Source organism: Labeo rohita, chromosome 18, assembly GCF_022985175.1.
Source record: "Labeo rohita strain BAU-BD-2019 chromosome 18, IGBB_LRoh.1.0, whole genome shotgun sequence".
Taxonomy (NCBI): domain Eukaryota; kingdom Metazoa; phylum Chordata; class Actinopteri; order Cypriniformes; family Cyprinidae; genus Labeo; species Labeo rohita.
In genome coordinates this window covers 34194016-34209837 of record NC_066886.1, presented here as the reverse complement: position 1 = coordinate 34209837, position 15822 = coordinate 34194016, and the positions used below count along the sequence as shown (strand labels likewise).

At 33.9% G+C, this 15822-nt stretch overlaps 1 protein-coding gene across 1 annotated transcript; it reads left to right on the top strand.

Annotated features, from left to right (window-relative positions):
• Positions 1-4809: 4809 nt before the first annotated feature.
• LOC127180566 (dynein regulatory complex protein 9) lies at positions 4810-12964 on the top strand. The gene is made up of 9 exons (XM_051134693.1): positions 4810-4999; positions 8665-8797; positions 8937-9052; positions 9162-9256; positions 9517-9678; positions 10712-10786; positions 11631-11762; positions 11881-11982; positions 12845-12964. Exons 1-9 carry the CDS (start codon positions 4903-4905, stop codon positions 12962-12964), a joined length of 1032 nt encoding a protein of 343 aa, XP_050990650.1. The 5' UTR covers positions 4810-4902.
• Positions 12965-15822: the final 2858 nt, after the last annotated feature.

The window sequence follows — 15822 nt, the reverse complement described above, 5'->3', positions numbered from 1 at the left end:
CTTATGACACTGCGTCAGGCCGAACTAATCGAGCGACGAGCGAATCAAAACACTCGATGCAGACGTGACGCCGACGCATAAAAACACGGTAACCATAGTTACCGCATATACACAATACGGTCGCTAGCGTGACGTTACAACACGTGAGATGACCTTCAGACACACGTCATGCGTAAATGTAACCCTTATGAAAACGTGCTGCTTTGAATGTGCGCTTGTACTTCAAATCTACTTCTAATAGTATATTTAGTGATTAACTGCGTGAACATAATATAAAGGCAAAAGCCAATTAAGAGCACTTAACCAGAGTACAGTGTTTTTAACACACTGATGTACACATTTAAAAAGTGCATTTTGTAATAATGTTCAATTTAACGTTGTTTAAATAATATTTTGCCATGCTTTAAAGTACACTTATTTCGATGCGTTGACATATTAAACTAAGCCATGTAAAGACTATTTGTTACATTTTAAAGGTAATATATACTAGTACTAAAATGCCGCTGCATCATTACAAATGTGTAATTAGAAATATATTTAAATACATAATATAGTTTCAATAGAAAGTTAAAAACAAAACCAGTCATGAGATTTTTTTTCAAAGATTTATTAAGATTTATACATCATCTGAATAAATAAGCGTTCCACGGATGTATGGTTTGTTTGGATAAGATATTTAGCCCAGATACAACTATTTGAATATCTGGAATCTGTGGGTGCAAAAAATAAATAAATAAATACATAGGCAAGGCAAGGCAAGTTTATTTATATAGCACATTTCATACACAGAGGTAATTCAAAGTGCTTTGAATAAAAGGAAGTAGAATAATCATAAAAACAATAATAAAAACAATAATCACAAAAAAGGAAGTAGAACAATCATAAAAACAATGATCACAACAATAAAACAAAAAATGTAAAATGTAAAAACCGATTGATTCAATGATTTAAAAATTGATTTAAAATAAATTTAAGACAGTTAAAAACAGAAAATGATTATACATAATGCAATCAGTTCAGACGAAGCACAGTGCTCGTTCAGTAAATGTCTAGTCTAGATTTAAATGTAGCTAATGTTTTAACAAATAAATGAATAAATATTGAGAAAAGTGCCTTTAAAGTTGTCCAAATGAATTTCTTAGCAATGCACGTTACTACTCAAAAGTAAAATTTACGGTAAGAAAATGTACAAAATATCTTCATGGAACATGATCTTTACCTAATATCCTAATGATTTTTGGCATAAAAGAAAAATGATCATTTTGACCCATGCAATGTATTTTTGGCTATTGCTACAGATATACCCGTGATGCTTAAGACTGGTTTTGTGCTCCAGGGTCACATTTTAGTTAAACATGCTTGTCAGTACATCGACTATGCACTTTATCAATATTTCAAAGACAGTAGAAGTAATTATGAAAATACTAAAAAAGCACTATTAAATTCAACCTGTTGCATTTAATGTAATAAAGTGTACTTGTTTTTTCACAGATGTATTTATGAGAAGTATTTTATGAAATATTAGTGAGGGCTAATATCAAGTTTCTGCAATACAGGAGAGTAAAGCTTTTAGTGTAGTAATTTTGTGTGTGGTAGTAAGAAATGACCACAGTTGTCTCACATTTCAATAAACACCCTCTTTGAACCCTGTTGAATACAGATATTAAACTAATACTTAACAGTGTTGAGACATTTTGAATTCTGCAGTCTTTGAGAGAATTAAAAATTATAGTCTTAATCCAAAAAATAAAAATAAAACCCGCAACCTACCTTAAGCGGCCCATGCTGGATTAACCTCGTGTCTTCCAGCTGTCTGTCTGCGTTAGAGCTTGTGTTTGTCATCTCAAGATGTCAGCCGCCCACTCCAGAGATGCTGTTTGTCTGATTGTTAATGACCTAAAAGTATAAACAAAACTGGATTCTACCGGATAGTGTTTTAATGCTTTCACTAAAGACACTAATTGGTGTAAACCTGTTGCTGACACAATATTTGTAAGTTTAAAGTAGCTGAAAAGAGACAGAACAGCTGCAGCCTCTTAACTAGGCGACGTTCCACTGAGGTACTTTGATTTACTGTAGTATCGGTTTGATGGCATAAGCAGCTTCATGTGTCTGTCTGCGCATAAGAACACATCTCAGGCCATTTGGTCAGTCGCGTTTGACCAGCTGGTTGTGGGGTAATCTCTCCCTCCTGGTGCTGGCTTGGTTCTGGTAACAGGAAGTGACTGGGGGATGGAGGTGGTCTCTGAATCACTCAGTGGAAATGGTGCAATACTGACATATGCATTGAAAGAACTGTTTATAGCACTGTAATGAACAGTCATAATGTTTTCTCTTTTAAAAAAGACACATACCGTTAAATAGAGCACTTGTAATAAACTTCAAAATAATATGCTCTCAAATGTTTTTGTACACTTCACTGAATGAAATGTACAATTAAAATAGTTTACATTTATATTACATGCAATAAGTTTAACTTTACAGTCCTTTTTTTATCTATGTACGTAATACTTTACACTGACACACACATTAGCAAGGCAGCACTGACGCTGTCTTGCTGTTCCTTCATTCAGGTTGTTGTTTGTTTTCACCACTATTGAGCGATTAACAAACTGAACAATCACAGGATTCTCATAGTTCACCATTTAGGCCTTATGCTGTTTCCTACGGCATCTGTTTGCCCTGAATGCGTTGAGGCGAAGGTCTATCCAGCTGCTTTGACAACAGGTGTGACCGCCAGGCTTCATCGTATAAATATCCCGCTGGCTTGCCAGTCGTTCTGGCAGCTTCGCAAATGGTAGAGGCATTTATGAGCAGCATTTGCAATTGAAAAGGCACATTAACACATCAGCAAGAGTGCTGTTGTTCTCAATATCAGCACAGCTGTGATTTGGCCGTGGCCCGTGGGTAGGAGGTCTATCTATCTGGAGCATGTCCAATCAAATTTAAGGACATTTTAAGAACTGGAAGGAAACATTTATTAATCAAAAATGTTTTACATAACTTTGCTTGCTCTGCATACACTTGTTAATGTTATCAAAATATCAGTGGTATGTACTGTTGTGTTTTGAGGCCAGCCACACGTGCTGGTCTTCTGCGGAACTCTGGGTTCTTCTAGTACAGCCTGACATGCGCAGCCCTGCACTGCACGATCTGCTGCCCTCTGCTGTTTGAAAAAACAATGAAAAATAATGTCCAGGCTATATTTTTGTGTGTTTACACAACACTTTTATTTAATTGGAATGAGAAAGACTAAACGAAATAAAAATTCAAATGTAAACAATACAAGTTGTAAATATGGTAAAAACTATATATTTTCAGATATATAGTTGCAGTACCTAACAATGCATAACATTAACATTATAAATGTAGTTTTAAATATAGTCTAGTTAGAAATCTAGCAGGCAGTTTCATCCATAATTTGCATTTATTAAAATTGGAAATGCATTTTCTTGTCCCTGAAATACATTTTAAAATATGTCTGGTAATATGAAGGTTGAAACTTTTCAATTTCAAGATATATTTAATTGATATTACTTTTTACTGATTTCATTTAATGAATTCAGTCTTATTTAGCATGTGTGACCCTGGACCACAAAAGCAGTCTTAAGTATCACGGGTATATTTGTACATACATATACACTGTATGGGTCAAAATGATCAATATCTCTTTTTTTATGCCAAAAATCATAAGGATATTAAAAAAAGATCATGTTCCATGAAGATATTTTGTAAATTTCCTACCGTAAATATATCTTAATTTTAAACTTAATTTTTGATTAGTAAAATGCATTGCTAAGAACTTCATTTGGACAACTTTAATGGTGATTTTCTCAATATTTAGATTTTTTGCACCCTCAGATTGCAGATTTTCAAATATTGTCCTATCCTAACAAACCACACATCAATGGAAAGCTTATTTATTCAGCTTTTAGATGATGGGTAAACCTCAATTTAAAAAAAGAAAAATGACCCTTATGACTGGTTTTGTGGTCCTTGGTCACATTTATCTATATTATATATTGGCAAGAAAGAATATTTTAGCTGAATACAACATTATGTGCATTAAATCATACAATAATAATAATTAAAAATAGAATAAATGAGATAACGACAACAACAACAATAGACATTATTAAAATAGTCTGTATGATATAACAGGTCCTTTAAAATCACAATTAATACAATTATATTAAATATATAATTAATGTAAATTTAAATTAATATTTTTTATTGCAAAACGTAATATACATAATCAGGGAAAATATGAGTGTATTTACAACAAGGATGGGTTTACATACACTGAGAAAAGCACAACAATGAGGTTAACATGTATATTTAACATGTATATAGTTTGTTTACGAGTCTAAAGAATAAATTAGAGAGCTGCATTCAGCAAGGAAAAGCGAAAGACAAAGAGGACTTACACCATTTTGGCTTTGGATAAAGAACTGTGCATATGCTACAAAATAAAGAAATTAACAACATTCAAAAGAAATGCGTTATATATATATATATATATATATAATAACAAATAACATTTTTCAGGACAATCAAATGAATCAAATAAAGAAACGCTCATCAATGACGTGACGTAACGACGTTACCTGAGAAAAAAACCATGTAAAGTAATCATGTCTTAGCTTCGGTGAATTTATTTTTACATTGTGTGTAGACAATAATACATTACACGATAGTACAAACATACTGTGCATTAACATTAATTAATTAAATCTGGTGTAAACAAGCGTGTACAGGTGATCTGTGTACAAGCGCTGCCATGGCAACGGACTCCGTTGCTACCGCAGAACTCGCAGCTCTTTCTCTTCACGGTGGATTTGTCTGTCGGTTTCGGATAAAGGAGAGGAAACTTTTACTTGTGGTTTTCTTTATTTTGCCAGGATGATGTCTGTGGAGATGCTGTGCGCGTGTAGTGTGCTGCAGGACTGCGCGGATCAGCTGGCAGTGATGGGGAACATCATAGGAGCGAACACTGTGAGTAACAGCAGCAAACTCAACCTCATTGTCCTTTACTAGTTAACGAACTACACTCTGCACTGTAATCAGTGTTGCCAACTAATTTTCAGATAAAGTTGCTAAAGGAAGGTCGATTTGTTGCTAAAAGTTGCTAAATAATTTTGTTACATCAGGACGCAAAGTTGTCACAACATCAAATCTCAACAAAAAAAAGTAAAATAATATGCATAATATAATGTCAACATATAAATAACTGTGTTTTTAAATAAACTTAATTATTGAACACTTACACGTTTTTGAATGATTACAATTTAAGTTTTTTTCTTCTAATAGTAAGCTAATAATACTACAAGTTCTCAATAATTCTGCTTTAAGCAGTGTATTAGTAGTTAGTTAGTTTGCTACACTCTAAGACAAATCTGTAAAATAGGGCACAATCTATGTTAATATGAAATAATTTTTTGTATGTTTTTTTTTTTTTTTTTTTTTTTTTTTTTTACCTGCATTTTAAATCATGCATGGTGTTTTCAGGTTATAGAGTTCCAATGGATAATGGATAATGTCCTGGAAAATTACTAGTATATTTTCCTTTTTTTTTTTTTTTTACAGTGTATTAATTGATCAACAATCACAGGTACAAGCTACTAACAAAGTGTATCATAAATGAACAATTATTATTATTATTATCAAATTGAACAATTGCAAAGAGCAGCAAACTCAATTCATGTGATGTGTGTACTGCTAGGCATCTTTGGTTTCCTCTTTTTTGTGTAATTTGGATGAAAAATGTGTGCCTTTTTATTGTCTAAGTCACTTATCAAAAGTTGCTAAAAGTTGCCAAATAAATTTTAAAAATTGCTAAATTTATTGCTAGGTGCTGTTGGAAGAGAAAGTTTGCTAGGGTAGTCTGAAAAGTTGCTAAATTTAGCAACACTGACTGTAATTATGTTGTGATTAAGTTGGCTAGATAGACAGATAGATTAGAAATATTAGGTAGAATGGAAGCTTAAAGTTTGAATGGCTTAGAAATAGTAAGTCTAGAGTTGCAGTTAAAAGAAGGTAATATACAATTTGATCTTACTGAAATAGAAAAACAGCTTTTTTCTTCATGCACTCTTAAAAAAAAGATCTCTGAATTATATGCATTGCTGTCTAATGTTGGTCATTCGACCTTTGACTCTTCAAGGATGATATGGGAAAAGGACTTGGGGTCTATTTTCAGTGATGAGGAGTGTCTATCTGTCTGCTCAAATATCTTTCCCAAAAGTGCTTCAATTTCGGTTCACGAACAAAACTTAAAATGTATTCACAGGATTTGTTTAACTCCAGTTTGCCTCCATAGAATATTTCCCAATTGTTCTCAGCTATGTTTTAAATGTAACATAGAGATTGGCACAGTGATGCATGTATTTTGGGATTTTGACAAAATCAAAATGTACTGGAAAGAGATTCACAAAGTTATTCAAAAAATAATTGGAAAGACTTTTGCTTTGTCCCCAAAAGTATACCTTCTGAACTGTACAGTGGAACTGTGTCTTGATTGTGATAAAGAATGTGTATTGAATTTCTGTATATACTTGGCCAAAAAATGTGTACTATTATTATGGTCAACTGCTCAGGTAGCTTCGGTCAAAATGTGGTTGAGTCAGGTGACCACACTTTTACCACTGGAAAAATTAACTTATGATTTACATCAAAGATCGGAGGTGTTCTGGCGAATTTGGTCCTCTCTCTGGAAATTTCTTGAGGGTACTCAGTGACTATGTCTTTCTAAATTTGGTTTATAATTTTCATTTATTTCTGTCTTTGCTCTTAAGCATTTATAGGCATTTGAATGTATAACAAAATGTTGCGTGTTGTCGAGATACCTGTACCACTACTGTTGTTTTATTGAAAAATGTAATAATAAAAAAAATAAAAATAAATAGTAAGTCAAGGAGCATGAAGTTTCTCGGCTTATTTGAACATTACCTCAGTGTAAGTCTATGGGATTTTTTCGCAATTTTAATCAAGTATTTTTTAGGAAAAAGCCAATTTACTGATATGCTATTTAAGCGTATTATTATTCCTCTGTTATTCTATAGTTAGTTGGTCCTTTCTGACTGATCGGACTTATGATTTTCCTAAAAATGATTATTCAGACTGTGAAAAATCCCATAGACTTACATTGATGTAATGTTCAAATGAGCCCAGACTCTTCAAACTCCAACTTACAGACATTTAAATGTAAACACACAGTCTATGTACTAATTCTAAGCCATTCAACTCATTCAAACTCTCATCTTCCACTAATACCTACTATTTCTAATTTATTTATCTGATAGGCTGCATTCAAACATTCAAACTTTAAGCTTTAAAACTATTTCAGACTTTCTTTCTTTTTCAAGCCAACTTAATATTTGTCTACAAACTTTTTTGTCTAGTTATTATTGTCATCTGCTAATGTTACATTGATCTGTGTGTTATATTTGGTACTGTATGTCTGTTTATGTTTATGTCTTCACCAATAAGGATTAAATTAGACAAAGAGCTAATCAAATGATTTATTTTTAAATTATAATATAATTAATTTGCTTTCTTTCAAACACAATATGTTTGAAAAGACAAATAAAGTTTGATGACATACCTTGTGCTGTCTGGCATAAAAGTATAAGATAGTTTTAAAGGCTTGAGGTGTCGGATATGAAGCAACCAGTAAAAATTATTCATATTAGACCACTTCAGACCCCATTTGTCCTCAACACACACTCCAGAAACCACATCAAACCAGTTCAGTCCTTCATAAACCTTTTCAGACCCAACTAGACCTCATAAGATCACTATACACCATCAGACCAAATAAATCTAGGCATTGCTAACATGTTAATATGTTGATATGTTGGCTAGACATTACTGACATATTGTAGTATGGTATAACATTTCGCTACCACGTTTCTAGCATGTTATTAGCACATACTACAATTCTAAGACTTTGTTTCCAATTTCTGTTTCTAGTTCAAGTGTGATCCTCTCAGATACACACTTGCAAACTTGTTCTAACCTTATGTTCTGTTATATTACAATTACAAACAGTATCATTATGTTCTTTAAAAAATGATTATTTATAGACAATTATAAACTACTGTTTACGATTAAACACTTATATTAGTGATTTAACAGTATAAAAAAGTGAGGAAGCATGACTGAAAGAAATTATATATTTTAAACATGAATTATGCTCTACTTAATTTTTTTTTTTTATCTGTTGACAGCCCTATTTTTTGTTAATGCAAATGTTTGTTACACAAGTAGCGTTGTCATAATTTCATTCAGCAGTATTGTTATTCATCATAAGGGTATCATCAAAATACAATGAAATATATTGTTTGCAGTACTGTTGGTGAGATGTGCTTAGTTGTCATGAAAATCAGATTTTGACCGGCCATGTTCTTGACCGGTTTCATAAGTGTGACCCTACATATAGCACACTTATTAGACAGTCCTCCTGTGTGTAATGTGAGGTCAAGTGTCTTGATCAAACACAGAATTAGGTTAGTTCCTTGCAGGGTTTGAACATACAACCAGTTTAATGTTTAATGTCAGTCCAGCTCTCTAACCACCACACCATGCCATCCTTCGTGTTCTATTGTGTTTTTTTTATTTTATGTTTTTTTCTTTACCACATTCTATATCACTCTCTTTATTTAGAAACAAAGGAGCGGACAGCATCTGACAACAGCTCAACTGAGGACTGTGAGCAAAGATTTACACCACTCTCTAAAAAACTTAGTATTCAGGAGAGAAAACGTGCTCCTGAAAGGGCCAAAGTGCAGAAAGACTGGTGAGTGCACATTTCTCTACACTGTATGCAGTTAACAGGTTCGGTAATTTTGCATACATGCATTTTATGGGTCTTTTGTTTGAGCTCACATTTATTGTATTTTTATTTATTGATTCTACATCTCATAATAATCCAATAGGCAGTTTGCGTCAGATGTGATAAATGGGCTGTTGGTTGAGCTGAAGGAGAAGAACACATGTCACAGTCTCTTTTCTGTAATAGAAGAGGAGCGAAAGAAGAAAGCCCAGCTTCTGACATGATACACAGGTCTTAACATGAACTGACAAATTATTTACCCCAAAATATGACGTGATCATAATATGCATATAGCCTCAAACGGTGAACGTGTCGTGCACCGTGTTGTACATAAATTGCAGGGAGGAAGAGAGCCGTCTCAGGGTTGAAGAACTGCAAAAAAAGTTACTTGACATTAAGATGGAAAGAAACGAGGAGCGTGAGGTAATCACACGTATCCTTTTACATACAAACTTTTTGTTATCTAATAGAACACTGTTTACATAATATTCCCACAGTCCTGATTTTACTGTGCTTTATATACTAAACTGACATAAAAACAGTGTCACAGTGCAAAGTATCATCGTTAACAAAATCGATACAAAAAAGCACGCCATTGTCTTCACCTATGAGCTTTGGTCTTAACTTTCAGAAGGGTATGCATGGGTCTTGCAGTGTGCCTGAAAAGACTGTTTTCTTCTCAGAGGCTTGAAAAGGAGATTGCGTACCTGAAGGACCAGTTAGACACCATCGGTGTGAAGTCAAACCGACAAAGGAAATTTGTGAAAAGCTGTGCTGAACAGCTGGTCTGCCAGGAACAGAATCTCAACAGGCACAAAGAGAAGGAACTGGAAGATGAAGTCACGGTGTGTGTTTGACAGTTTATTCTGCACCTCTATGTAGCTGCGTCAGAAATGACCTAGAACACAGAAGAACTGAATGTCACTGTCCATTGAGTTTTAGTGAGGTTGAAGGTCACTGGCAGGTCCTTTGTGTGTTGACAGGCTTTGAAGACGTGACTGAATTATATAGCATCAAATGTAGCTTTTTACACTTTCAAGGTAGTTATTTCAGACAAGCCAACATTTTCATGCAGGGTTGTGTGTAGATGTGTGTGTTAACGCAAAGGAGAAGTTCACTTCCAGAACAACAATTCACAGATAATGTACTCACCCCGTTGTCATCCAAGATGTTCATGTCTTTCTTTCTTCAGTCGTAAAGAAATTATGTTTTTTAAAGAAAACATTTCAGGATTTTTCTCCATATAATGGACTGATATGGTGCCCTGATTCTGAACTTCCAAAATACAGTTTAAATGCAGCTTCAAACGATCACAAATGTGGTTGTAAACAATCCCAGCCAAGGAAGAAGGGTCTTATCTAGTGAAACAATCATTAAAATAATACAATTTAAATACTTTTTAATGTCAAACACTCATCTTGTCTTACTCTGCCTGGACTGTTTTTGTTCTGGTTCATGTCAGTTAGTGTATGTGGAAAAACTCTCATCTCATGTTCTCCCTCAACTTCAACATCGTCCTATATCACTGTTTTACCTTTTTTGTTAAGGGTGTTTGATCTTCTTTGCATGTTCACTTTGCAAACACTGTGTCTGTTCTTCTGCAGTGATGTAGGATGATTTTGAAATGATTTTTGAAGTTGAGGGAGAAAATACGATTGGAGTTTTTCGACATACACTAACTGTCTTGAGTCAGAATACACAGAGTTCAGGGAGAGCAAGACAAGACGAGCGTTTGAGATGAAAAAGTATTTAAACTGTATTATTTTTATGAAGTGGACTTCTCCTTTAATAATGAATTATAGTATTTATAAACATTTTGACATACCCACATATCATTATGTTTTATTGTACAACTTCAACTTTTGGTTGCACACTCAGATGCTTCAAAAGAAAACCGAGGAGGAAAGGAAGGTTCACAAGGCGATGGAGGCCTTTCTAGAACGACAGCATGCAGTGAGTGGAGAACTACTTACGTGATGTAGTGTAATTCATAAAGCTTTGTTAAACGAACTAGATTTGTACTTACAGGCTTGTGTACCTGTGAGAACTGAATGTGAGAACCCCAATTAGTGTAAAACTGGGGTGTCTAGTCCTGCTTCTGGAAGGCCAATTTGCAGGACATTGGCCCTCTAGGAGCAGGACTGGATAACCCTGTTACAGAAGGTGACATAAATACTTGGAACAGCACCTATAGAAATGTGTGTTTAATTTATATTTTATTAGCTTTCATTTTACTGCTTATGGCAAACCAGGAAAGATATTCCAACCGCAACATAAGTCGCTACGTAGAATTAAATAGTAGCAGTCGTTGTAGAATTAAGTCGATTAAGTAAATGAACAATCTAGTCATGACTGTTTCCTGAAAACAGGTGAACGGCAGTGAAGTGACACAACTGCTGGTAGATTGTATGACAGTCAAAACTATATAAAACAAACTTAATTTAGTTAATGGGCGCAAAGTAAGTTTCAAACCAAATGTACTACCTACTAGACACTATGCAGTTATTATTGAAACATGTTGGTAACAGTGGAATGAGCTGTGGAAATGCATTTGGTTAACACAGTCCAGAATTCTGACAGAATAGCCGTGCTGCTTCTCAGCAAAACTTTGATAATGAAGCTAACTGGCAAGTTTCTTGTTGGTTAGCCTTGTTAAAATTCCTAGTTTATGCTCTGGTGTGAACAAACCCTTACCAGAACGTTGGAGGAGTGCTGTTTGCAGGCTTTTTAAATAAGCCTATTCTAATGCAAATCCTTCGGGATTCATTGCTGTCACTAAAATATTTGTGCCCAAAAGGACTTACAGAAGAAGTTACACTATTGGAAGCAGCGTTATGAGAAAGACATGAATACGAAGAAGCAAGAGATCACTGAGCTACAGACTAAAAGAAACGTTATCCGGGAACGAATTCAGGAGCTGTCCGTGAAGGTTTTTATATGAAACACATCTGTGTTACGTCCTGATATTCATTCTATTCAGAATTCCTTTTGAGAGAGTCCATGTTGATAAGAGCTTGCAAACTGCAAAATAACTTTGTGTACCTCAGTGCAAACACATGGAGGAGGTGATCATTGAGGACAGGATGATGAAGGAACGTTTGCGTGCGCAGCTGGAGAAGGAGCAGAGGGAGGGCGATGCAGCAACTAGGGTAAAATGTAGCTTAAGAGATTCTAGAAGGATTCAATGGATAATAGTGAACAGAAAATATGTCATTTTATTACTGCATCACTGTTGGCCAGTAGATGATGCTGTTGCCAAATTTGACATCTTTGGAATCTGGAATTGATACCTGTATTTAGAAGCATTGTGGGTTCCGAAAAGAGTCGATTTTGTGCTACTTACATGTGTGCCATTCATAATTTAATTGAGAATTTCAATTCAGTCCGTGACTTTGAGTTTAACTTGAATTGAGGTAGTAAACTGGAATTGTGGGTATAGATGTGGAAGAAAGAAGAAACACAACTGAATGAAATTCAAAGGATGTATTTGTTTACATTGTGTGTGGGTGTTCATATAATTAAAAAAAAAGTTTTTTATTTTATATTATTTTAAGTCATTTCTGCTAATTTAGATTTGTATGTTAAAATCAAAACATATTTTGATAGCGGCGTATTTTAACAGCATTGAAGAGAGAGAGAGAGAGAGAGAGAGAGAAATTTCACACATCTGGTAATAAATAGGCATAATTAGGAATAATCTTACATAATTGTAGCAAAAGATTTTGATTGGATGCCATTGATTTTATCATTCATCATTCTGATTTTTGCTCAATCCTGTTGTGGATACAAGGATACATCATAAATTTCATGTTAACACATTAACTGTATTTATATATTCAATAATTTTAAAAAGCTTTTACTTCTTAAATTAGAAAAATTAAAAGTATAAAAAAACTACAATAATTGACAAAATAATAATAATAATAATAATAATAATAATAATCAGCACATTTGCAATATGGGAGAAAATAATCCCTAATGTACTTGTTTCTCTTTTGTTTCTCCTTTCAGATCCAGGCCTGGTGGCGGGGGATTCTTGTACGCAGAGGACTACGTTCTCCTAAGAAAGCAGATAAATCCAAGTCTAAAGCTGGCAAAAAGCCAAAAAAGGCAAAAAAAAATAAGAAATAATGACTGTCACAACAGATGCTTTTAGTGGCTGCATAAATAAATAAATATATAACAAATGGAAAGCAAATAATTGTCAGAGCAAAGTCATTACTTTGTCAGAGAGTAATTTATTAATCATTACAAAATCAGGACTTTATTTTTTGTTTAAAAATAAAGATGCATGTGACGTCAGTAGGATTTCAGTAATAAGCATTCATACTTTAGTTTTTTTTTATTATTATTTCAGGAAGAATGATCATTCTGAACGTGATAAGCATGAAACAGCAAATTATATGACACTTTTTTTTTTTTTTTTTTTTGCAAACTGAGATTATCAAACTCTCAAAAGATTTGTGACTGCAGAGAAGAACTAAAATTTAATACAAGCCAAATATTGCTGTTCAAAAGTTTGGGATCAGTAAGATTTTTAATGTTTTTTTTTTAAGAAGAATTTTCTGCTCATCAAGGCTGCATTTATTTGATCACAGAAAAATACACAGTAATATTGTGAAAAAGTATTGCAATTTAAAATAGCGGTTTTCTATTTATACACTCGATGTCACCATCACTGCCCTTGCTGTCCAGAATAAAAGAGAACATCCCAATCGAGTAAAGGGATTTGTGGAAACTGTGGTTCCTAATTATTGTGATCCAACATTTGCCCTGCATTTCAGGATGAAAAGACAAACATTTCAGGTGAAGGATAATGTGTCTAAATAAATAAGAATTTTCCTGGTTTTGTAGTATATAATTTGAGATGCATTCATGTGTAATTTCTGCTGATATCTGAGGATAATGGTCATCGCACAACACAGTAGCATTGCAAGAATAAACCTTATTTATTTATTTATTTATTTATTTAACCTGCTTCAGTGATAACCTTAATTATTGTGATATCACTACAAATATTAAGATACACTTTAAAGCATATAAATAAGTAAATAATGAAGAGTATAGGATTCATCATTTCAGTGATTAATATTTCTGGCATGTGTTACGTTCAGCAACAATTATTTTAACTCTCACTGATGCATTGTGTAACTTTCTTACACTACTATACTAGAAGATGTACCCATGGCCATATTTCAGTTTGACAACAAAATAAAAATAATATATATATATATATATATATATATAGGTATTTACTTTACCCAAATATGACAACTTCCACTATGAGGAACCCAGAAATGTGAGAAAGGTCCATTGACAAAACATTGGCCCCCTAGTGCAGCCCTCACTTAGCCCCTGCACTATTTGTCACAATCGTGGTGGTGCAGGGAAGTGAGGAGTGTGACGAGGAAGTCCAGTATGCACATTTATTAAAACAATCCACACAATGAACAGGAATGGACAGGAACAATAGGGAATCCAAAATAATCACAGACGTATAATTAAACGGAGTGAAACAAGACAAACTGAGAATGACATAAACAATATCCGACAACCAAACGTGAACTCAACCAATCTTAAATACACAAACCAACCAATAGGAATAGGACAGGTGAACCAATCAAACAGTGACATCATAATAAGAGACGGAAACGGAAGGACCAAATAAGGGCATACATGGGGAAAACACACAAAACAGTCCACAGGGGTGTGACACTATTAATCTACAACAATAAATCTGTTTCACTATAAATACTTTTCAGCAAGTCTCTCTTTGGGAAAAACTGTTATTATACATCTGAAATGGATGCAGTCACCACATAACTAATGTCTGTATTGTCAAAAATTGACAGTAGTCAAAGGGATTTCAAATCAATGGACTTATTAAATACACAATAGAAAACATTCAATTCAGGTTAATACTGCTAAATTAACATTCTGAAAGGTACTATATATTGTCTATACAAATATAAAAATAATACAAATTAACAAAAAAAAAAAAAATATTCCTGTTCCAGTCCTTGTCAAGTCCTTATTAGTTAATCACCCACACCTGTCTGTATATCATTACTCTGTCTTTATAAGTTGGATTGAGTTCAGTGTTTAGTGTCCGATCTTAAGGTTACCTTTGTGGATGTTATTAAAGACTTTTTGTTATATTTCATCTTCCTACGTCTCCTTCCTCACATGTCCGTGGCAGTTTCACATTTACATTGGCCATCAAATGTTTATATATTATTATTAATCAAACAAAAGTAAACAATTGTTTTAAAAAATCAAAATGAAATTATACATTACATGTACTTACTGTAACTTACTGTATCATAGTAATAACAAACCTAAACCAATGCCTCTAACAAACCCTAACCCTATAGTAAGTTCATGTTGTTAATCAATTTTTAATTTGTACATAAATTTGTATGCATATATATGAAGAGTTCAGATGCAAAACCAGCTAAATCCATCTGACGTCTTTCTTTAAAAAATGCATTTTAATCAGGCTCAGATGTATAGGTTTCTATGTAAGTACCGGTACTTCTGATTGGGCTGAGGCTGGAATTTTAGCAAGTTTGAAGAAAAAGTATTTGATGAACGTAAAAGTATTTGATATCTCATTTTTGACAGAGATGACTTTTAGCTGGTTTTGCATCTGAACTCTTCATATATTGTAACGGAGTGAATGAAACGAGAGGCGAGCGGATCCATTTGCTAGCTTTATTAAAAGGACGAGACAGATACAAAGTCGAGCAGGCAGGGTCAAACAGGAGCAACAGGAGAAACGCAGGCAAGACCAGAAGAATAATCCTTTAACGAGCGGTAATTCACAAGGCAGGCGGCAAGACAGACGAAAACGAGAAAACCAGACGAGAGATCAAAAACCAGGAGCTAAGAACTTGGAACAGGAACTAGGGAACGCTAACTAAGGGAATACAACAATTTAACAATTTAACAATCCGTGGTTTGCAAGTGGAGGGACCGGGGCTTTTAAA

Bases quoted from the DNA above. Each gene is read 5' to 3' on its own strand.
- LOC127180566 (XM_051134693.1), top strand. From the start codon at position 4,903: ATGATGTCTGTGGAGATGCTGTGCGCGTGTAGTGTGCTGCAGGACTGC. The intron at 5,000-8,664 runs GTAACAGCAGCA...CTCTTTATTTAG, and splicing joins CATAGGAGCGAACACTGTGA to AAACAAAGGAGCGGACAGCA. The intron at 9,257-9,516 runs GTAATCACACGT...TTTTCTTCTCAG, and splicing joins AAAGAAACGAGGAGCGTGAG to AGGCTTGAAAAGGAGATTGC.